Source organism: Montipora capricornis, chromosome 4 (assembly GCF_036669925.1).
Source record: "Montipora capricornis isolate CH-2021 chromosome 4, ASM3666992v2, whole genome shotgun sequence".
Classification (NCBI taxonomy): Eukaryota; Metazoa; Cnidaria; class Anthozoa; order Scleractinia; family Acroporidae; genus Montipora; species Montipora capricornis.
In genome coordinates, this window is record NC_090886.1 from 40,805,149 (window position 1) to 40,827,763 (window position 22,615).

Genomic DNA, 22,615 nt, shown 5'->3' on the forward strand with positions numbered 1-22,615 from the left:
CCCTGAAGATATGTAACCTGAAACGTGGGCTTATTGCAGTGGACTCATGATTTGCATGCTTGGTCGCCATCTTTATTTTTGGAAGAGGAAGGTTGGGCGACACCCTGGAAACGAGGATGGAGGTTTGGGGAGAGAAAAAAAGGGCGAGCGATGTCAAGGAGCAACCCATCCTCAAGGTGGTTCACTATCAACCTCGTTCTCAGGACCTCTCTCTTGGCTTCTGCTCCCGCCTTAGCCTAGAAGCCAAGGGAGATGTCCTGGGAACGAGGTTAGTTCACTATAACAAGTTTGTTAGAATTGCCCTTTTCCTTTTGACAAAATTCTACCTCATGTTCACAAAAAGCTCACAAGACATTCACTAATGGGTTCGTGAATTCTGCGAACTATCGGATCTGTGCAATAGACTCCTCTTCTTACAGTTCCTAGTGGATTCTGGGCTTTTCCAGTCCTTTGGGCCGTACCATTAGGAAGGAGTTTTGGCTCCAAGGAAAAGCCCAACAGCTATTACATGTACAAAGGAGGCCAATATAGCAGCTAAAGTTATATCGGGTGATTTTCAGCCAAGTTAGTTCAAACAACCAAGTTGCTTCCCTTTAACTACAAGCAGTTTCCTTGAGTAATTTCAAACTTTAATGCGCCTCACTTCGAAAATAACTACAACATTTCTTTCATATTTGAAACAGTATACAGTATACAGCCTTCGTTCATTGAACAGTTTAAGACACTTATAAATTTGACTCACTACGAGTTTTTTCCGTTGAAGCTTCCCCACTCCACTAAAACTGCTTCATTGACGACCAGAAATACCGCTTGTACCGTCTTAATTATTTAACAGTCTACTATGTTAATATTATTCAAATTGCAGTAGTCTCAGATTTTGATTTCCTACACTCTGGCACTCTCGTTAGAGGTGGAAAACCTTTTTTGTGAAATTCCTAAAAAATGTTAAATTCTTTTCTAAAACATGTCGTTTAATTTTGTCTCAGATTTGATTTCTAACCTCGTGTGATTCCCAATGACAAGATTAGAACACATTCCAAAATTCATATTGTGAATTCTTGGTTTTCAGTCGTGTATAAAGAAAGCAATCTCTGCTTACTTTAAAAAGGGAAATATGACTAGCCTGCGCTTTTGGGTTATGGCGTTTGCGTAAAGTGAATTAGTCCGACTAATTAGGGAACCTTTGAATATTTGAATCGTCATCTTTTTCCCTCTTCCGATGAGCTGCCGCTGTGAAGTAAGCTCTTCTTCTGTAAAAAAAGGCGCAAAAAAATCAAAAAGTTTGTTGAAATCATCACAACTGACACATGCAACAGAAGATACGGCATGAAACAAGACATACGTCACTACGAGACCTTTTAAAGGGAACCTCTCCTTCAACAAAAAAATAATACAGTAAACACCCGCATATAAGAACAAGTGGATTAAGAACATCAGGTTGCAAATTTGGCCAATAAAGCACCATATAAATAAGAACAAATTCAGCCTGATAAATAAAACATGTTCTTAATACAAAGGGAAAGGGTATTAGGATAAGGAAACAATACAGTACAGTAACTTTTATCAAAGTACTATGGTGTTCAGGACCATTACAAACTATAAAATCTATTACAAAACAGCATTGTATGTTAATTAAACCCCTAGTAATATGTAATTTGAAGTATTTCTGAAACCAATTTTAAGATCATTTTAAGAGCACTTTCGGGCTGATTCCCCACTAAGCACCCCTCAAATAAGAACACGATCAGCCTTAAACCTGAACAAAGTGTTCTTATATGCGGGTGTTTACTGTAGTAAATCACAGGAAATAACCGTTACAGTCAAGTCAGTCTAAAGTATTTTCAAAGAAAATGTTTGTATCCAAAATAAATAAGTTTTAGAAACGCCTATTTTTGTTGTCAAATTTCGCGGGCGCCGCCATCTTGAATAATTGTGACGTGTTATGGTTGCCCTATTGTTATTGGACAAGAAATCTTTGTGGCAGAACAATAAGGCAACCGTAACACGTCACAATTATTCAAGATGGCGGCGCCCCCGAAATTTGAGTGAAAATAAGCGGTTTTAAAAGCATCTTTCGAACAAATTTGTTTGTACACTTCGGTTTAAACTTATTCTGTTGTAAGAGTGGAGGTCCCTTTAAAAAGAACGAGAACTTACACTACGAGAGAAAACAAGACAACGCCGTAAGAGGAGAAACGATGAAACCATTAAGTCTCCAAATGAGTCGTGCAAACAATTGTGCTAACCAAGGAATGTAATCATCGGATCTACCTCTGGCTCACGCTCCATATTATAATCGGCGGCAAAGCAAAAGGAAACCTTGTCGTGAAAATAAAGCGCTTTCCATTCGACCGAAAGTTCTGGAAATTCCGAGGAAGGACTCAAATGGAACAAAACTCTTCTAAGGTAGGTTGAATCGAACCAAGCTTCATCTTCGTTCACACACCCCATCGTTTCTCTTAGCCGGGGGGGAGGGGTAGGGGCCAGCTTCGCACAAGAAAACGAAGGGCTATGGAGTCTATATGGAGACGTAGGAAATTCAATTTTTTCCAACCCATCCTCTATTTTGAATTAACGATTACCGTTAATTCGTAATTTGCTCTGAATTTATCATAGTCATATATTTCTAAACAGATAACCCAAATGTATGGACATAGGACTGAAACTTGGGAATGTTCATTATTAAACCGTCACCTAACCGCTTGACCACCACACCGCTAGCTGCTCAGGGACAATATTTTAAACTCTATTTGACAATGCTGTATTATCACTCGGCAACAAACAATAACGAACAATGCAAAAGGTCGGTATCCAAACTTAACGGCAAAGCTATACATTTTAAAATCAAAGCTTAGGCCTAAATTAGTAATCTAGCTTAGGCCTAATAGGCCGCTTTGGAAAATACCATAATACTCTTTGTTTATCGACCCAAATTTTGCATAGGCATTGTTTTTGTTTTCTCTTGGGACCATTGTAAGTCCCAAGAGAAACTGGAAACAATGCTTATGCAAAATTTGGGGGGACAAGCAAAGAGTATTATGGTATTTTTCGAAGTGGCCTATTGCTCTATAGAAATTGATATTCTATGGTAGACTTAAGGTGGCTCAAACCAATTTCACACTTTCTTATTAGAAGGATTGACAATACAACACTTTATTACTTAACAGTACAGCTGTAATGTTATGGTACCATATCAAACACTACCCTGCGAGCAGAGTCTCTTTCGATCTTCCTAGATAAGTCGGGAAAAGGAAATAGACTCTGCCAGCCGGCTCGACTTTCTTTGATTTGCCGCTCATCCAAAGAAATGGATGAGTCAGTCCAATTTTGACTTGTCAAACCTGTTTTTTTTTATTTTGTGCGCATGATCAATCCCACGCGTCATCAATATTTTTTAAATTTACAAATTACAGCATGACAATTTTTAACTGTCTAAATTCCCATGAGTATTTCCTCCGTATGTCGGTTACAGAAGCTAGTTTACCAGAAATGAAAAACCTATTAATTTTCTCAGTAAAAATTGAAATGGCAATTTAAAAACTTGAACTATCTTGAGGAAATGATTCCTTGGTTGTCGTGTGTTTGCCAGAGTTGTTCGAAAATATCCGCTACTGTTGCAGAGAGTTTCATCTTGGCCTGCTGATCACTTTTGTGCAATAAAAAATGTTCGTTTTTCAGATATGAGCAACTAAAGCCAAAATATAGGATGTTTTTGCAAGGCTTTCCTGTTGCCATGGTAACGTGTTACGCCACAAAAATTCCTACATTTTGCTCAGCCATAATTGGTGTTTCACTTGGTACCATAACATAGCTGTTACGTGATAAAGTGTTGTAGTGTCAATCCCTCTGATAATAAGGTCTCTTGAAAGAGTTGAAACTGGTTTGAGCCACCTTAAATACATGTTTGACGGTTCTTGCTCTTCAGTGGTGAATCGGAAAGAGGCGCTTCCAAAAGAGTAGAAACTCCGGGATCAAATCCAATCCACGGATACGCTTTTTTACTTCCTTATTTTCTCTGCAACCACAAGTCCTGGGGAACACTGTCCTAAACTAACGATAATAGTAAATTCAAAGCAAATTACGAATGAACGATCATCGTTAATTTAGAGAAGAGATCATGTTGATTTTTCATGGGCTAGCTTGCGAACAATAAAATCTTGAACTGGAAGTAAAATAGTCGATGTGGTACTATGGGGTCAGCTGGCGCAAAGCCGGACGGTAAAATGATAAGGGTGTCTTTGTTTCTTGTGTTATTTGTACTACTACGCACTTGTGCGACAATGGTTAGTTACTAATGTCCGCGTTACATATACAGAAAATGTGATCCTGGACTCCAGGATGACATTTTCTGTATATGTAAGAGCCTAACGAAACGTTTTTCGTCATGAAGTGTCCCACCTAACGGCTGTAACGGATTCAATTTAGTCACAACCATTACAGAATATCGGAACAAATTGCGTTCTATTTATCCGTTCCTACTCGGGCCAAGTATCTACACTATTTGTCTTCCTATTTTGGCTAGAAACTCGTTGAAAATTTGGAAAATAGTCAAATTGCTAATCCAGCTGCAACATGAAATGTTTGGTACTTAAACTGGGATTTTTTTATTCGAATGGAAAGCAAAGCGCCCATGGAGATCAAAGTTTGAGACACCAATATATATGGTCGCAGTTTCTTGGAATGATGTCGAGTGAAACCAAGCATTGCACCTGAGATAAAACAATCCCCCTATCCCACATGCAATTCTAAGAGCACTCGAGCTTTTCTTCATCAGCGCTAAAAGATATATTTGTAATTACAGAAGTTCGTTACCTCAGGTTCAAAGTTTGGATCTTGCACATATTGATATTTTTGCGTTCTATAATAAGTCTTCCCTTTGACCACATACAACACCACTATATCACACAAAACGGTTGCCTAGAAAGATAACAAGCACACCACAGCGTTAAAAGGACAATTTCGGCTAATTGATATTACGCATTTCCAACCATTGCGCCCTAAAAGCTTCTGCTAAATATTGCTATAATGTTGAAAAACATTACTTTTAGTAATCCCTAATCTCCCGGACCTCCCTTTATATTTTTTGTCAACAGATGTGATCCTCCCCTGTGAAGGAGTTAAATTTATGGTAACCCCCCCCCTCCTCCCAAAAGTGGTTTGTAGTTATGGTTACACAATCCCGTGTTCGTTCACACACACCTAACTAGAAAAACGCAACTCCAATACACTAATTTCGATGTCTTAAAAGTCAGTCTTCAACAAAAGAGGCCGAGGTCAAAACTCACACAAATCCTTATGTTATTTCCCAGAGCCTCAAAATTATGATATTGTTTTACGTCGAATTTTAATAAATCGAAAGTGATCTATTGCCCACTCTTCTGCCATAATGGTGAACATCTCAAATCCCAGTAGTTATTCATCTTCACTTTCTGAGCCCTCACTAATACTGACATCATCTTCTGACCGAGTTTGCGAACTTCAGTTGTTTAAAAGTTTGTTTCGGCTAAGGATAGAGTGGTTTTCAATTGAGTGTCGAAAGTAATTAGCAAATTGCTTTGGTTTATGATTAGTTCACTCAGTGATTGGTTCAAAGTTCTCGCGCCACTTTTTCAACCAGTCAGAAGTGAAACCAAAACCAATCGTGGCTCGCGCGTGCACATTTTCCCGCGCTTTGTGTCGGCTACGTGTAATTACTTCGAGTTTTGATTGGTTTACCAGATTTTCTCCGTCCTTTCTGATTGGCTAAAGTAATCAGTTGGTGTTACAAGGGCGACCTTGTTCCCCAGACCTCTCCCTTGGCTTCTGGGTTGGGGCCAGGAGAAAATGAAAGAACATGAAAATGTAGCACTATGATGTCACGAGTTCAGAGATCACTCTTTTACATCAACCTGTATAATAGGAAAAACAAAGTAGCCCCCCCCCCCCCCCAAATTTGATGCAAAAATTATGGTGACCCTCCCTTTTTGGTTGGGTAAAAACTTAATGACCCTCCCCTAAATTCCTTCTACCCGCAACCCCCCTCCTTCTAAAAAATAAATGCTCCCTATTTCTTCTCTCTTTTGACAAGTTCCTCAATATCTGTAGACAACAAAGAAAAAATTATGCTCATTCTAAAAGCAAATTCTTTGGTTTTTGGCAAAGATAGATTTCAGCCTAACATTTCCTGTTTGCCGAAAACGCGACGCGAGATCTCTCAAATATTTATCAATAGGCCACTCTGGAAAATACCATAATACTCTTTGTTTGTCCCCCCAAATTTTGCATACATAAGCATTGTTTCCAGTTTCTCTTGGGACTTACATGTACAACGGTCCCAAGAGAAAACAAAAACAATGCTTACGTATGCAAAATTTGGGGGGACAAACAAAGAGTATTATGGTATTTTCCGAAGTGGCCTGTTATCATGTAGCAAACACTGAGATCATTATTATCTCCACTAACTCCTTGAGTCAACCATTTCCCTAGTATCCTATGCAGCTGTTCTTTGTATGGTCACGCAACGCTCCTCCCACACAAACAACTTTGTTGTTTGTGTGGGGAGAATATGTGGCGAGGAGCGTTGCATGACCACACAAAGAACGGCTGTGTAGGAGACTACCATTTCCTGAGTAGATTTATTTTAGGAACAGGTTTTTCCCACGAAAAGTATCATAATTTCCTTGACACTGAGATAGCTTTGTTTTGATTGGCTTTTACAACAGTGGGTGTGCTTAATCTCCCAAGGGAGGCATTCTATAAATAAATCTACTTGGGAAAGGTTGACTCCTAGGCCAAGTATGGGAGATAGAGGCTGCACTTGATGAGCTCCTTTAAATGAAACAAAAAAATATGTCAACTTACGATTCCCAGCAGAGCAAGACCAGAGCCTAAATTGACAAGTAATGGAACAATGCTGAATTTACCACCCTTAAACAAAAGAAATTGACATAAAAATTATAAAGTACATCGAGAACTGGTCATATTTTAAACCTAGAGGTATGATTTCTTAATGCAATACTGTTTGAACTACTATGAGTAAGTGATTAACCAAGATGGCAAAACCTATGCACCAAAGGAAGGCATTTTCCACCTTCTCCTTAGGTTCTTGCCAGCTTTCCAGTGGTTCTAGTCGGGTGAAATTCTCAAAAAAAATGCGACGTCTGACGGTAGTGGTCTTGCTTTTCATGTAAATATATTATATATATTATTCACAAACTTCACCTGTCAGGTAAACCGGCAGGGTAACCTCACAGAGCCCTAGAGTGCTCCACTAAATTGTATGGTATGTGTTAGAATTAAGATCACAGCACAGTGCAATAAACAATGACAGGTTTCAATTGAAAGTGAATATTACTAGGCTCGGATCTATAACTCTAATCCCTTGACTCCCAAGCTGGCCTGAACCGGCCATAGTTGGTATTTTACTCTGTCTAACTCCAGACGATTTTACTCGTCAATGAGGAACCCCCGGGAGTCAATGGCGTAATCTCATATTAATCTTTTAACTTACCTGACCATAAACCATTAGAACAAAGTAGATCCCATAGTCGTTTGGTACTTGTTAGACTGAACATCACAGTGCAGTGAACAACAAGAGAGGCTAGAATCTATAACTGTAATCTTATGCTGAGCATGATTTTGATGGGTTTGGAGTAAAAGTAGTCTTTTTACTTACCTGACCATAGACCATTACAACAAAGCGGATACCATAGGCCTTGAATAAACTCCTGTACAACATTCCATCCTTTTCATAAAATCTGGCAAATCTGTTGATGTTAAAGAATGTGAACAATTTATCTAGGAGAAAAGATGCCTGAAAATTGCTTAAACAGAATAATGGTAAAGTTGCATACGAGGCGCACTGCCCACGCTTATTCTGGTTTCACTAGTAAACGCAAGTGAGAGAATAGCTCCTCAACCTTGATAGGACGCTGGTCTATTGCAGATTTACCTCCCTGCCGCCTGTGGAGTGGAGCAGAGTGAGGGGATATTGTTCACCCTCTTTTAAACTTATAATTATGGCTCAAAATGTTTTTAACAAAAAATAGGAAAAGTGTCAACTCTTTTTTAGCCAGGAACCTTAAAAAGCAACAACCACATTGACATTGTTCCACAAATGGCAAAAGGCACTAGCTAGATTCATAGTTTGATTCTAGTAAATTGGTAATTATAGCAATACTCAAGTGCAGGACCTCATCTTCATGTTGACTTGACCTAATGGTATTCTGTCAATTTTGAACAGATGCTGTCACCAGCATTTTAAAGGGGGAGCATTAAAGAAGGCAGGATTGCATTACCTGAAATTATAACCAGGAGCAATTGGGGATTCAGAATCATCTAGTCTAAAAAATAAAAGATCACGAATGAATCAATAATTATTATAATAATAACACAAAACTCTGCTTTTGTTTATAAAGCTGCAACTGTTCCCAGACCACAATCAACGCATGGAAGTGGAGGTGCTGTCCCATGTACTCAACATCCACTTAGTGATGTTGTTATCAAATGGACTCAAAATTGATCCAATATTGCCACAATGCTCCTTCCTTCCTCAGTCTGGCCGACCTGACCATTAGTATTGATAATCTTACCTCACAAAGGAGTAGTTTGGTTGACAAGTATATGTTAAAGGGTCAAAGTCACAGTCCCAGTTGATAATAATGGCCATAACACCTCCCTGTGAAATAATGGGAAACAAGAGTAGTCGCATGTTTGATTTGGGCAAAGTCTAAAAGCATTAATTTGTTTGTCTCATTTTTTTTAACCCATCGACACAGGAACGGCATCTGGTGTCTGGCATTGAACAGATCAAAATCTATTGAGTCCCGCTCCAAGGAGTCAACGGGTTAAACAGTTTCTTTGAGGTTTACTTTTTTCCACTTTTTTAAACTTTTTCTTTAAATATCTATAGTGTCTGGAGTGTAGTACTTCAAAAGTTTTCCCTTATGTTGTACTATACTGTAACTAATGAATGACGTCAAAGGAGTAACTTGTTTGCATCTCTTCAGAAAGAAATGAGCAAGTGTAAGAAGTCTTGTTGAAAATCTAGTCTTTATAGAAAAGTCGGGTGATAGTTGCCCTTAGGATGCTAGTGAATGATCTGACCATTCATGGTGGAAATGCATCCTTGACTTCTTTGACGTCATTAGTTACCAGGACACGACTGGCTAGGCCAAATCTTTTTGCATATAAATGAAAGGTCCGCAAAAATGCATGGATACACTATGAACTTGTTAAAAAACGGGGGAAAATAAGCATCATTGGGACTTTAATCGTTCCTACAGGTATTAAATGCTGTCAGATATCTCCAAAATGTGCTGGGTGAAGGGATGGGAGGGGTGTGCGGCGTGTTCTTCTGATTAAAAACAAGGTGACTTCTGCTTGAACACAAAGTAAGGCACCATGCCTTTTATACATGTAGTGCATCTCCTTGTTTAAAAGACTTGCTGGGTATTGGTGCACCATGCCCCAGAGGCTCAGTTAGTGGCTGAGTTCAGGTTGCGGGAGGTCGTGAGTTTGACTCCAGCCAGACCAACACTAAGGATCTCTAAATGACTGAAGAGAACCTGCTGCCTCTGTAATGACATCTGCAAATGGTAAGACTCTCTAGTCTTCTTCGATAAGGACAATAAACCAATTTAGGCCCCATCTCACAACCCTTCAACGTTCATAACCCTGTAGTGTTGTGGTCTGTCTTCTGTGGAGTATCATGGTTGGAAGGGAAAATGTTCGGAGATATTAGCCACATAAAACTACTCTAAAATCCAAAGGTAGATAAAGATATGATGATGATGATTGGAGTTGAATGATACCTTATAAGCCAGTGTTTTGTAGTCTTCCCCAGCCTCCTTCACAATAGTTCCAAGTTTGATTATAGGGCAGAGAGGGTCCTCAACTGGATCATACATACATTTCTTCAAGCTTGATTCTTGAGGAATGTTTCGCCTAAAAATGGGGGGGGGGGGGGGGAAATCAAATATCAGTGCCTTAAATTAATGTACAGTTTATCTCTAAAACAAAGGGAACTTTGCTTTGAGGAGGCTTAACATCATTAATTTTGTACGTTCCAAAATCATAGGGAGTAAGCCATCATTATGAGCATGAAAGAAGTGTCCCTCTAATGGTTTTTTGTTACTATCCATGTGCAAAATAACCATTAACAACCTCATGATTAGGCTCAAGTACCACATCAAGTACAAGAACAAGTTTTCAACTTAACCTCACGTCACATAAAGAGATTTTTTTTTTTTCAGGATACACAAAAGTTCAATAAACAAAAAAGAAGTGTTTTTCAACACTCCGATAAAATTAACAACGAAATGCCTTTGTGTTGGCTAGGGTCAATACTTAAGAACAATTTTGAGAGCCCTTATCACTGGCAACAACTGACAGGAGTCAAACTATGACGTTCCCTTAGACTTAGTCCAACCAGAATTAATTTTTAACTCTCTATCACTTGCTTTTACCCATAAAAGGAAACCAAACTTAAAAACTTAATAACCACAGTTCACTGCACAGTACTGATGTTAAGCACACTTTAACTGCTGACTAACCCCATTACATACCTGGATTCTTTGAACTTTGGAAATGAAACGGTGTTCTTTATTAACACTGTAAAATTCTCAGTCTCTAGAAGTGGCACTCCTTTCCTGAAAACAGAGATGTGGTGGGTTGGCATACATTAAAATGGAAAAACAAGGAGTCTTAAAGCAAGGATGTCCTGAGAAAATAATTAAGGTGCCTACATTCTGAGAAATGAATTTAGATGAAACCTTTTTGTATGTCTGTACATGACTTGTACTCACCTAGACAATGTTTTTAAACTCTCAAATAAAAAAGGAAAAGAGAGTAAGAATGCAAGTACTCTTGCTTTTCATTTATGTTTGATAATGCTTTTATCAAGCAAGAGTGTTAAAGGGAACCTCCACTAAAACAACAAAATAACTTTAAACCACAGAACATAATGTTTGCAATTGGAATTGCTCAATCTTTTTCCAATGAAAGCGTTTGTATTCGAGAAAAAGAAATTCCAAAAACGCTTATTTTGGCTTTCAAATTTCCCGGGCGCCGCCATCTTGAATAATTGTGACGTAACTTAGTTGCCCTATTGTTCTGATACAAAGAGCGATTGTTCTGGAACAATAAGGCAACCAAGTTACGTCACAATTATTCAAGATGGCCGCGCCCAGGAAATTTGAAAGCCAAAATAAGCGTTTTTGGAATTTATTTTTCTCGAATACAAATGCTTTCATTGGAAAAAGATTGAGCAATTCCAATTGCAAACATTATGTTCTGTGGTTTAAAGTTTTGTTGTTTTAGTGGAGGTTCCCTTTAAGTTGTATGATGCTTTTAGCAATTGAATTGGTGCTAAACGAATCTGTTGGGAACTGAAGTCTCCGTAAAGGTAAAGTTGGGTGTCTCACTCAAATTAAATTTTTTTGTTTTTGCAAATCTTGAATCAGTGGGCTGTGACGTATATTTTCCCGAAAAAAAAATTCTGAAAAATTAATTTTTACAACTGCTAAAATCACTTTTCTTTGTTTCCCGCCATAATCTGCTTGCGAAAAATTATTTACGCATTACATCAATCACACATAAAATGATTGGATGTCAATCTTAGCACGATATGATATGTGAAATAAACGGATTTAGAGCTAAACCTTCTTGAAAGAAAAAGTTTAAATGCTTTTTTTTTCACACTGAGAAAATGGCGACTTCAGCATAACATTTTCTAAGGGGCTGGAAACAAGACTTCCATTTGAGGTGTCACATTGATTGCAAACAACGTGGTGTAGAACATGCGGTTAAAAAATGTCAAACAATTCAGAAACAAGCCTGTCAAGAAGTTTCACATTTTTATTTTATATGTGTAATGAATAAATAAGATTATAATAAGTGTTTTCCTCCATGTCCACAGACCTGTTTTTAAGTAACCCCAGCCAAATATCTGCCACTAAAAGTCTTCACTGTTAGTAGTATGGATAAAATAATGATCCAAAGCAAATGAAGTTCTGGGAGTCCAGAATTTGTAACTATGATTTAGTATGTCAACTGCAGTAAATGTCATCTATCCACCAATTAAAATAATACAATTAAGAATTGGAAGCCACTTCTTTCCTCGCTGGATAAAGTCTCCTGAACCCTTAATCAAATAAAAATCTGTTTTTGGTAAATGGGAATTCTAATAAAAATTATATTATTATTAAATAAATATATTATTATACGTTTTCATCTCAAAGGAAAAATCATATTAAATATAATAAATGGTCATAATTGCATGATAAATAATTAAGTAACCAAGTGACATCTCAAACAGCCCTAGGCTAGGACGAAATCTGTTAAATCTCACACCCAGGAATCAATGGATTAATTACAGAAGATGAAAAAATTTGTCACGTTTTTTTTGTGTTGTGCGTTAATTGATAATAAAAAAAGTTCAATGTCATTTGTGCATATTGAAAGTATCTTACGTAAGGTTAAACTGTGGCATTGGAAGAACATCAACCTCTACAGGACACCAGGCATAGATCTGACAGACATGTTTTCTAGGTTTACTACCACGATCAGCTTGGACGCACTTCCCTGTGTTCACACCTATAAAAAGTACAACAAATATGCTCAGATCGAAAAAGTTGGACAGTCAGGTTAAAAAAATAATGTACTTAATATGAAGTTAAAGACCTGTCTACGAAGCTTTCGTAAACCAAAACTATTCAATATTTGCCCTGATTTCACCAAGGTTAGCTTAAAGATAAGAGCTAGGGTGATTTCCCGACAAGTCCTCATTTTTTAATGTCGGTAAGACTTTTGTACCTGCCTGTTATGATCCACTTTATTTAGAGGCAGGTGCACAAGTCAGACCGGATCAACTCTGACCTTGGATTGACATTAAAAAAATGATAAGGCCTCAACAAATCACCCTAGCCCTAATCTTTAAGCTAACCTTGGTAAAATCAGCACAAACGACAAATAGTTTTGGCCTACAAAACCGTTTTTCACTCAATCTGAGGAGAGTGATCCGAGTTGATCCCGCCCGACTTTTGTACATGCCCTTTATTTAGAGAGGATGATGCACATGCTTTCCAGTAATTAGCCAGTATCAAAAATACCATAAGACTCTTTGTTTATCCCTCCACTTACATGTACAACAGTCCCAAGAAAAACTGGAAACAATGCTTATGCAAAATTTTGGAGGGACAAACAAAGAGCATGGTAGTATTTTTGATACTGACTACCTCCATCGATCGATCGATTGATCGCCTACCTCGGTAATTGCAAGTACATGCATGTAAGTCACCTGCAACTAGCTGATAATCAAAAGGCCACAAGTTTAACCTGTTGTGTCAAATGCACTAAGATTTCCTATTGTAGCGTACTAGGCGATTGCCGCAGGTCCCCCCCCCCCCTTAGTAACGAATGTAGTCATGTGACAATAGTGCAATAATGGTGTGCTGAGTGTTGTGTTAACTGTTTATCAGTGATTAAAAAAGCAACATGTTTTATTGTGGAATTGTGGCCTTCTTACATTGGTTGCGAGATATTTTGAAGGTTTGTGGGAGAGAATATCATCATTTTGTGTGGTTCTGTGTGGAAATTTTGCTTGTTTGTTTGCTTGTGTGGTTTGGCCAGTTTTCAATGGCAGAAAAATCAATCGTGGATTCAGGATTCAAAGGGATGAGTTGTTTGACGCCAGGTAACCCTTTTAAGCTGGGGAACCCGTTTACACCAGTGTCTGATTCATCTCTGGACCTATCAGTAAATTATTATTTCAGTCTGCAAACCCACTCGCATCAGAGAACGAACTGGATAATTTTCAGCTGATTTGTTTATACACACCACTGGAAATTCCTCAAACCTGTTAAAAATCCTGCAGATTATGATCATGGTACTCACTCACTACAACATTATTTTGAAACACTTTGAGTGTTGTTCTGTTGTTAATGGTTGGTGTTACATGAAGTAGTCTTTAGGGCTTTCCCAGAATTCAGGGGAGGGGAGATTAAAGGCATGGCTTCATTGAATGTTGTTTGCGTTACTTGTTTCCTTGAGTATTGCCACCTTTCATAGCGATAAACATGGTGTCAGAAGTGAAATTCAAGAAGTACATTCTTTAACAGTAGAAGACTGCGAGGTGAACGATTTCATTTGAAGCCAGATCGCTGTTGTAGTATTTCAGCGTTCTACGCATTGCACACGTGAAAGTTTATCAGCCGCCATATTGGATCTCTGCTCTCAAAAGTACAAAAATTGTGAGTACAAAGCTTCTCTTTCATCATGTCAGTTTATACCATACCGCCACCGCCACCTATGAATGTAAAGGATGATTGATGTTTCAACCAACTGGAAATTGTTTCGACAAGCATGGGAATATTACGTTACCGCAACTGAGATAAACAAGAAATCTAAGGAAGTTCAGATGGGTGCATTATGTAGCGTGATGGGTTTGGAGTGTGTGAAAGTAATGAATAGTCTTACTGCTCTAGCCCCTGAGGACAAGAGTGATCCTGAGAAGATTCTCACCGCTTTAGGCAACCATTTCATGCCTCAAAAACATCTATTGTTTGAAAGAGTCAAGTTTGGGTTTGCTAATCAAACTGAACACGAAACTATTGACCAGTATGTTGTGAGATTGAGCCAGCTGGCAGAATCTTGTGAATTTGAAGGTCTCTGTGAAATTTTAATTCGTGACAGATTAGTTATTGGTACTAGAGATTCGTCTACACGTGACAGTCTACTCAGGGAACGCCCAGTCCCCGGGTTAACAAGATGCATTGAGGCCCTGAGAGCCAGCGAATTGTCTACAAAACACAAGGAGCAGCTTAAAGATGCAGTAAACGATCCGCAAAACACCGTCCATGCAGCAGACAACAGAATCCTGGAAATAAAAAGCAACTTCGACATATTATCAAGGAAATGAATCAAAGCAAAGTAAACAAGGAAAAACAAATGCAAGGCAATGCAAGTTCTGTGGCACCAATCATCCTTACGATAGAGCTAAATGTCCAGCGTCTGGTAAGACTTGCCTTAAATGTGGCAAACAAGGACACTTTGCCGTCAAGTGTCAGGAAAAGAATCGAGTGGGCCAGCCAACAAGGTACATCACATAAGTGGAGCGCCAGGATATGCAGAAGGTGGTGAGTCAGCATGTGAGTCAGTATCCGACTCTGATGAGTCTGTCTTTGTCACTGAACGTGTTGGAGTTGTTAGTAGTAACATGTGCAAATCCTCTTTCATGATACCACTCACATTTCACACCGAGCACAGCCCTGTCATCACAACTGAACTTGACACAGGGGCAACATGTAGTGCTATGTCGTATACCGACCTCCTAAATATATTGCAGAGTGGGGAAATCAAGATGGACCCCCCTGGTGGGAAGATAAGATTGTACGATGGACGTGTGGTTGAGCCTTTGCGATCATACACCTTCACAGTCAGCCTGAACAGTGGCTCAGAATGCAAGATCTCTTTTGATATCTTGAAAAATGCCCCTTGGCCCATCGTCGATGGCAACACGTGCATCAAACAAGGCTGGATATCTCTGGGATCAGATCAGTTTCTTCACTCATTAAAGAGTGAAAAGTACAAACCCCTCTCATTTGACAAACTTATGAGAGATTTTGAAGATGTGTTCACTGGTCTCGGTTGCCTCCCCGGGGAATATCACATAGAGATTGATCCAAATATCGAACCAGTTCAGCATACTCCCCGATGTGTTCCAGTACCACTCAAAGCAAAGCTTAAGAAAAAGATTGATGAGATGGAAAAGGAAGTGTTCATTATCCAAGAATCCAAGCCAATTGATTGGATAAGCAGCTTAGTAGCAGTGCAGAAACCTGGGAAGTTAAGAGTATGCATAGACCCTCAAGATTTAAAATCCAGCTATCAAGAGGCCAAAGTACCAAATGCCTACAGTCGATTCACGAAGTTTTGCCAAAACTAGCCAGAGCCATTTGCAAATCGAACATTGTCCAAATCTGAAAGGAACTATTTTGTGACTTGTCATGGGCTTTTGGCAATTGTAGAGCTTGTCAAGCAACATCAGCATCACCTGCAAGGTACAAGATTCTACATTCGAACTGATCATTCCCCCTAGTGCTCTGTCATAAAAGCTAAGGAACCAGAAGGACAACTGACATGTTGGATTGATTTCTTAAGTACGTTTGACTTTGAGATCCAGTATCGGCCAGGACAACGACACCAGAATGCTGATGCACTTTCCCATCAACCTTGTGATGACTCTTGTAGGTGGTGTAAGGGTTGGAATTTCAGAAACAAGTGTCTTTTGTTCATGTGGGTGTCCACAGTGCAACGCATGTCCCTAACCCCGACAGTGGGCAACCAGCAGAATGTAAATGTCCTGTTGGTGAGCGCTGTGCCACGGTCAGGTTAGAACCAACATGGACTTCCCACTTTTTAAAGTAGAGTAGCAGGAAGCAGATCTGGATCTTAAGGTCATTATTGGACGGAAGGAGGCCAGTGAAAGGAAGCCATTGTGGAAGGATGTATCACCTCAGAGTCATGCTTGTGGTCACAATGGGACTGGTTGCTCTTTAGAAACAGTGTACTTTGTCGCAAACAGGAAAATGACATAGGAGATCAGACAAACAACCCGGTTGTTCTTCCCGTCATTCTCCACCAGACTACCTTTGAAGCTCATCATAGCCACACAAATGCAAGTCATTGTGGATATGATGTCTTCAGTCTCGTTATTATTGGCCGGGACTTACAGTTCAGCAGTTCATGGATTGGTCGCCAGTTGCCATGTTTGTGGATCAAACCAAACGTGGGGAAGGAGACGTTGTGCTCCTTTGCAGCAGTACATGCTAGGGGCTCCCATGTAGCGGATTGCGATTGACATTCTTCGTCCACTTCAGAAGAACAAGTTTATACTGGTGGTTAGTGATTACTTCACCAAATGGACTGAGAGCCACTACTGTTGCTGAGAAGTTGGTGAGCGAGTTTATTTGTCGCTTTGGTGTACCCCATGAACTTCATAGCGACCAAAGAACTAACCGAGAAAACTCGCACTACCCAATGCACCCCCAGGCCGATGGACAGGTGGAATGCTTCAACAGGACCCTCATTGAAATGTTGCGTGGAAAGATCAAGGAAGACCAGAAGGACTGGGATCTTCAGCTAGCAGCTTGCATGATATGGCCTATCGAGGTGTTGTTCAGGAATCAACAAGGTTTTGCCTAATCTTTTAATGCTGGGTGAAGAACTGGAAGTGCTATTGAATTCAATCAACAAGGCATCTCCTGACACTTATGTCCAGGTTTGACCCTAACTAGATGCACGCCCAATTTTGACATCCAACACAAAGTGTCCCTTTAAGTCTAAGCATTTGCTACCCATTTTCAACAATAAGGTAAGAGTAAAGGTTAGCGTTATTTTTAGCTTTGGGTAAATGCAGCAGTTAAGCTTCACTTAAAGAGCAGCATTTGGGGGACACTTTGTGACATAAATTGTCTGTATTCTGAGACACAAGTGATGTTGAAGTTCGCTAGAAGAGCAAGGGGACACTTCGTGACGCTTATTGAAATCCGCGTGCAGCTTATTAGGGTCAAACCTGGACATATCTCTCTCCTGATGCACCACCACTCAAGATGGACTATGCCCAAGCTGTTTAAAAGTGCTCATGATTTGGCTAGACGACATTTGAACAAGGCAACCATGCGCTAGAAACAGAACTATGACAAACAACTTGCTGGTAGACCATTTGTTATTGGTGATTCTGTTTGGCTGCACAATGGTCGGAGAAAGAAAGGGAGAATCTCACGTGGAACGAGCACATTAATGAGATCATTAAGAAAGCATCCAAATGCTTATATTTTCTAAGTCAGCTGAAAAGAGAAAGAGTTGCTAAGCAAGATTTAGTTCTTTTCTATACCTTCTTAGAGATTTGTAAGCAAACCTTTGATAGGATAATTAACGATTCTGGTCATCGATTATACAGTCTAGTCCAACAACGTGGACCCTCACAATACGCTCTTAGGCGCACCAGGTGCTTTTCAGTTCCAAAATGCAAGACGGAAAGATGAATGAATAGTTTTATTATTAGATCATCTATTAATTATTTATGTTTTATATTATTACTATTTTGTTAGAAATATTTATTATTACATTTTAACGTATTTGTAGATTTTGAAAATATGCAATTCAGCTTATAAGCTGCAATATATTTTTATAAATTTGACTGCCCTTGGGAGGGACCTTATCTAGTAATATCAGTGTTGTATGATGCAGTGTACCGAATCCAGAAGAGCAGGAAGGCCAAGCCAAAGGTTGTTCATTCAGACCGATTAAAGCCTTATCTGGAACCCCCACTGGAGAGATGGATTCCAAGCAGGCAGACACAGTTATCAAATCCAAGAGAGGAGGAGACAGAGGCATCAGATGTAGATTCTCCAGTGTTTGTGGAAGACGGACAGTCAGCTCAAGTTAATGAGAAAGAGGGAGTTGAGTTTGTCGAAACACAATCAACGGTGGGAGAAGATGATGATGTTACTCCTGGACCTCAGAATGCTGATTGCATTGGAGTATTTATTGCATGCATAATGAAATTAGGAACCTGTGCAGAAATCATACCGTAATCTTGCTGTACATCTTCAAATGCAACTGGGGTTGGAGGATGTTGAGAGGAAAATAAAAGAAACTTACTGTACTATGGTTTTATCCCAAGCTTACCGTGACCATACTTGACAGGTTTCCCAGCAGGACAGTCACTGTCTTTTGTACAATTCACATCTGTTTCATCAGGGTCTTCCGGACATGTAGTCTGTGTCTGACTGGGTGTAATTATCATGTTTGTCATCACAAAAAATGCTTCAGTTTCCTGTGACACAAAACATGGAGTTGAGTCGACATAATGCAAAGATCAAGTGAAGCTATGATCCTCGCAGTTATGAACGCAATTTTAGCAACTGCATAAAGAAGCCTGCATGGAGAAGATTTCTTCGTCATGGGACCAAATAAATTACAACCTACAAATGACCAGCTCCCAACATCAGTGGCTTCATAGTGTCACCGGTATCGCAAGGTCACAATTTCAAACCCCTTCGAAGTCCTGAATTTTTTCAGGCTTCTCTAAGCAATTGATAAAATTGTGTTTATAACTGCGAGGATCATTTCATATCCGCAGTTCAAGCTATGATTCATTTCATATATCATTTCATTCATTGCTAATGTAAAGACTTACTCTTAATAGTGAGACTAGCTCCAAAGGGGAAGAGGACATGCTCTCAGAACTTTATAGAAACTTAGCCTACTTAAAGTTCCCATATCCTTTGTGGAACAGGAATAAAAATGAGAGAGGACAAAAAACTTAGCCCTACTCCATGGAGTACCCTAATGAGTAGCTAAAATGGAGAACCCCCTTCTGATTGAGAAGGTCAGCCGTTTTATTACCAGTAATAAATTTCAAGATGGCGGCCAATTTGTGAACTGCATCAAACTGTTTAATAATCTGAGACCTAGAAAGCTCAAAATAAATAAAGGTATGTACATTTAAATGCGTCAATAAGTTGATTAAGTACTTAACTTGAAAATTAAATGATTTTTAGGGGTACTCCATTTTAGGTACTCCATGGAGAAGGGCATCAACATTTTGTCCTATCCAAATCAGAGGGACACACTGTTCACCAAGGAAATGGCATAGCTCTCCAGGATTTCTAAGTGGAGCATCCAGCAGGTGTTTTGGAGGTCAAAGGTTTGAAGCCTGCCTAGGATACTGATCTTCAGTTGTCCTTTAACCAGTTGCCAAGAAACTAGGCCATTGTCTTTCCCATGGGCGCATTACACATCTGAACTTATTACACATGAGGTTCAGAAACAGGCACAGCGCAGTCGGTTAGTGCATGGCCTTCTGAGCTTAGATGCAGTATCAACCAAGCTTTTGTACACATTGCATGCCTAGACCTATTTTTGTACCAGATGTTGTCTACATTAAATAGTTTTACAAAATATGGCATCGTGACTGTGGTCGGGTTATTACAATGGAGGTCACCAGTTCGATCCCTGTCTCATTCCATAGAAGTCTGTTTCGACTTCCCCCTGCAACGTGTAACTGTAGCTTTGAATACCAGTAAAACGGAGCATTGATGGAGGAAGGAGGTAAAAGGTGCGCACAGAGGGCCACAAGTTTATCAGTAACTCTAGTTCACTGTTACATGTTACCCTCATAAAATAAAGACCTTTTTTACATCTACCTTAAGATTAGTTTATAGTTGCATTTTCAGAGTGATAATTATAGCTACCTCTCACAAGATATCATTACAGTTAAACTTCACCTGGGTAAGAGATGAGAATATGCAAAGGCTTTGTTTCATGCTGATTCAGATATAGATGAATTGACCGTTTTATTCAGATTATCAATGTGTTGGGCCATCAAAATTGGATGACAAACATGCTACTGTGAATAGAATGGTCAAACTAGTACCACTGTAAGTGAGCATTATTTTCGATCTGTTGGCTGACAATCTAAAACTTACTTGAGGAGGGACAACATAGTCTGATGAATCCCATACATGAATGCCACCATAGAGAGGGAAACTATCGTTACCCAATATGTGTGTTAGGTTTGTTAATGATGTTCCTTTGACTTTAGTTGTCACAGAACTGTATGGTTTTTCTGTGTCTTGATAACCTTTCTTAATGATGATAACGTAGCTGAAATCAAACAAAAAAACGAACTTTATAAAAAATAATTTTATTTTTATAGTACTTATGGCAGCACAAAAGCACATTTGCATGATACACCATTTGACTACAAGAACCAGAAATTAGGTTTTGCTTGTCTCAAGCTACTTAGAGGTATTGTTATTTTTACCCTGCAGGGAATACAAAATTTAAATAAGAAAAGAAAAACAAACTGAATTCTGGTACTTACAGTCAAGTGATGCTATCGTGAAAGTTGCCTATTCTTGTTTTTCACGTCATGTCATAAAAAACTAAAATTAAACATTTTTGAGTTTTTACCTTTATCAGGTAAAAGACATTCTATAGATACATCCACTGGCCTGTTTTCAGTTCGGTAGCACCCTTTGTTTTGAAAATAGAGCAGTTTGAATTTCATTTTTTTTTTTTTTGCAATGCGTGACATCTGGATGGCTTCTGAGAAACATGTCACATACAGTCACGAAAATATTGATTTGCCTTGTGTTTTCAAGTTCTGAATAACCAACATGTTTAGAGAAGTGTCTATGCGAATTGTTTCAAGTTTAGCAGAGAGAAAAAATGTTTTGAGAGAGCCAAAGCAAACTCCAGAAATTTCCACTGGTTTCTGGCCACAATGTGATGTTGCAGTGTTTGACACTTACTTTTTTCACTAATTTGCCCTTTGGGCAACCAGCTTTGTTTTTCTGGTTGCCATGGTCTTTTTTCAGTTGTCCACCTTCTAAAGACCTGTTGCCCATTAAAACTCAAAGGAGGCTTGTAAAATTGTCAATTTTGTGTAACATCATAAAATTATCATGTGTGTAAAATGGGTTTGACAGACCAATGAGACTCTTGCTGTGTGTCCATGGTATTCTTTTAGACTAGTAGCCTTCACAGTTTTGCTTTGGGAAGCATATCTTTAGGCAATTTTCCTTTTCTGTAAGAGATCAAGGGAGATTGCTCGAATATCTGTCTGAGATTAGGCTGGTTTTGAATTAAATGCCATTTGTCCAATAGTATGTTCTTTATGCTTTTCAAACCTTGTTGAAATTGTGTGACAAAAGGTAGATTTTTCTTGTGCGCTTGTTCAATATCAAAGTATCGTTACGGTAGCATATTCAGCCGTGCGAAAACTGGGTTCCATTATACCAAACATTCTTTTCGCGCAGAGAAAGATATGTTCCTCTGTCCAACCTGTTTTGAGGTTTCTACCAATATATTTTAAACAGAAAAATAAATGACAGCAAAAATCATGTTTGCGGTAACTACAACATATTACTAGTGAAGTCACTTTCTTCGTTGCCAATCAAATCGTTCTGCAAAACACTACAGTAGACGAACAAAAATTCTGATTGCCGGATCGTGTAAGTCTTAGAGTTGTTTTACTTGCCCACGGATATAATTTATTTCGCTTGCCCCAGGCAATCAGGCAAGCATTAGCCTCGAACACTGAGTGTTGGTGTCCCTCTGAGGGACACCAACATGGACTCTCCATACTAAACACTATAATTTTGAGTGGACTACCCTTTGCCATATAACTCAAGTTTGGAATATCGCACAGCCCTAAAACTTTGCAAAGCCGTTTATTTATTACCCTTCTATAATATCTCAATATCTCTTCTTGACTTAATTTATTGAATGGTACTCTTTTGGGAATCCTGTAAAGTAGGATGGGTTTTGGAAACACTCTGGTTGGTTCAGAGTATTAGTAATGCTTCATTGTTCCAGTCAAATTTCCATGAAATTGGAGAAAAATGCACATGTTTTGTTTTGAAAAATATAAGCGTGTAATACATGTAATCATTATTATTCACATGTACTTAAGAGAGCTATTGGTGACTTCATGACATAAATGTGGTTCTAGGGGTAAGAACATCCAGAAATATTCGCATAACTTAATACAGTCTGGTGTCATAAAAGTACGTATATCAAAGCTTCAGTACCTTTTACTACCTTTTGCCGATCATAATTACTCTTA

The 22,615-nt window shown here is 38.9% G+C and overlaps 1 protein-coding gene across 1 annotated transcript in view; it reads right to left on the reverse strand.

The window, feature by feature from the left end:
• Window positions 1–612: 612 nt before the first annotated feature.
• Window positions 613–22,615, reverse strand: part of LOC138046948 (P2X purinoceptor 4-like) — a 23,317-nt gene continuing 1,314 nt past the window's right edge. The window contains exons 2-12 of the mRNA XM_068893578.1: window positions 20,472–20,649; window positions 18,670–18,817; window positions 12,450–12,573; window positions 10,545–10,628; window positions 9,792–9,924; window positions 8,571–8,656; window positions 8,277–8,321; window positions 7,655–7,745; window positions 6,841–6,906; window positions 4,813–4,917; window positions 613–1,250 (exon numbers count right to left, since the gene is read on the reverse strand). Coding sequence (XP_068749679.1) covers window positions 1,200–1,250; window positions 4,813–4,917; window positions 6,841–6,906; window positions 7,655–7,745; window positions 8,277–8,321; window positions 8,571–8,656; window positions 9,792–9,924; window positions 10,545–10,628; window positions 12,450–12,573; window positions 18,670–18,817; window positions 20,472–20,649 — 1,111 coding nt within the window. The 3' untranslated portion in view covers window positions 613–1,199. The remainder of the gene's footprint in view (window positions 1,251–4,812; window positions 4,918–6,840; window positions 6,907–7,654; window positions 7,746–8,276; window positions 8,322–8,570; window positions 8,657–9,791; window positions 9,925–10,544; window positions 10,629–12,449; window positions 12,574–18,669; window positions 18,818–20,471; window positions 20,650–22,615) is intronic.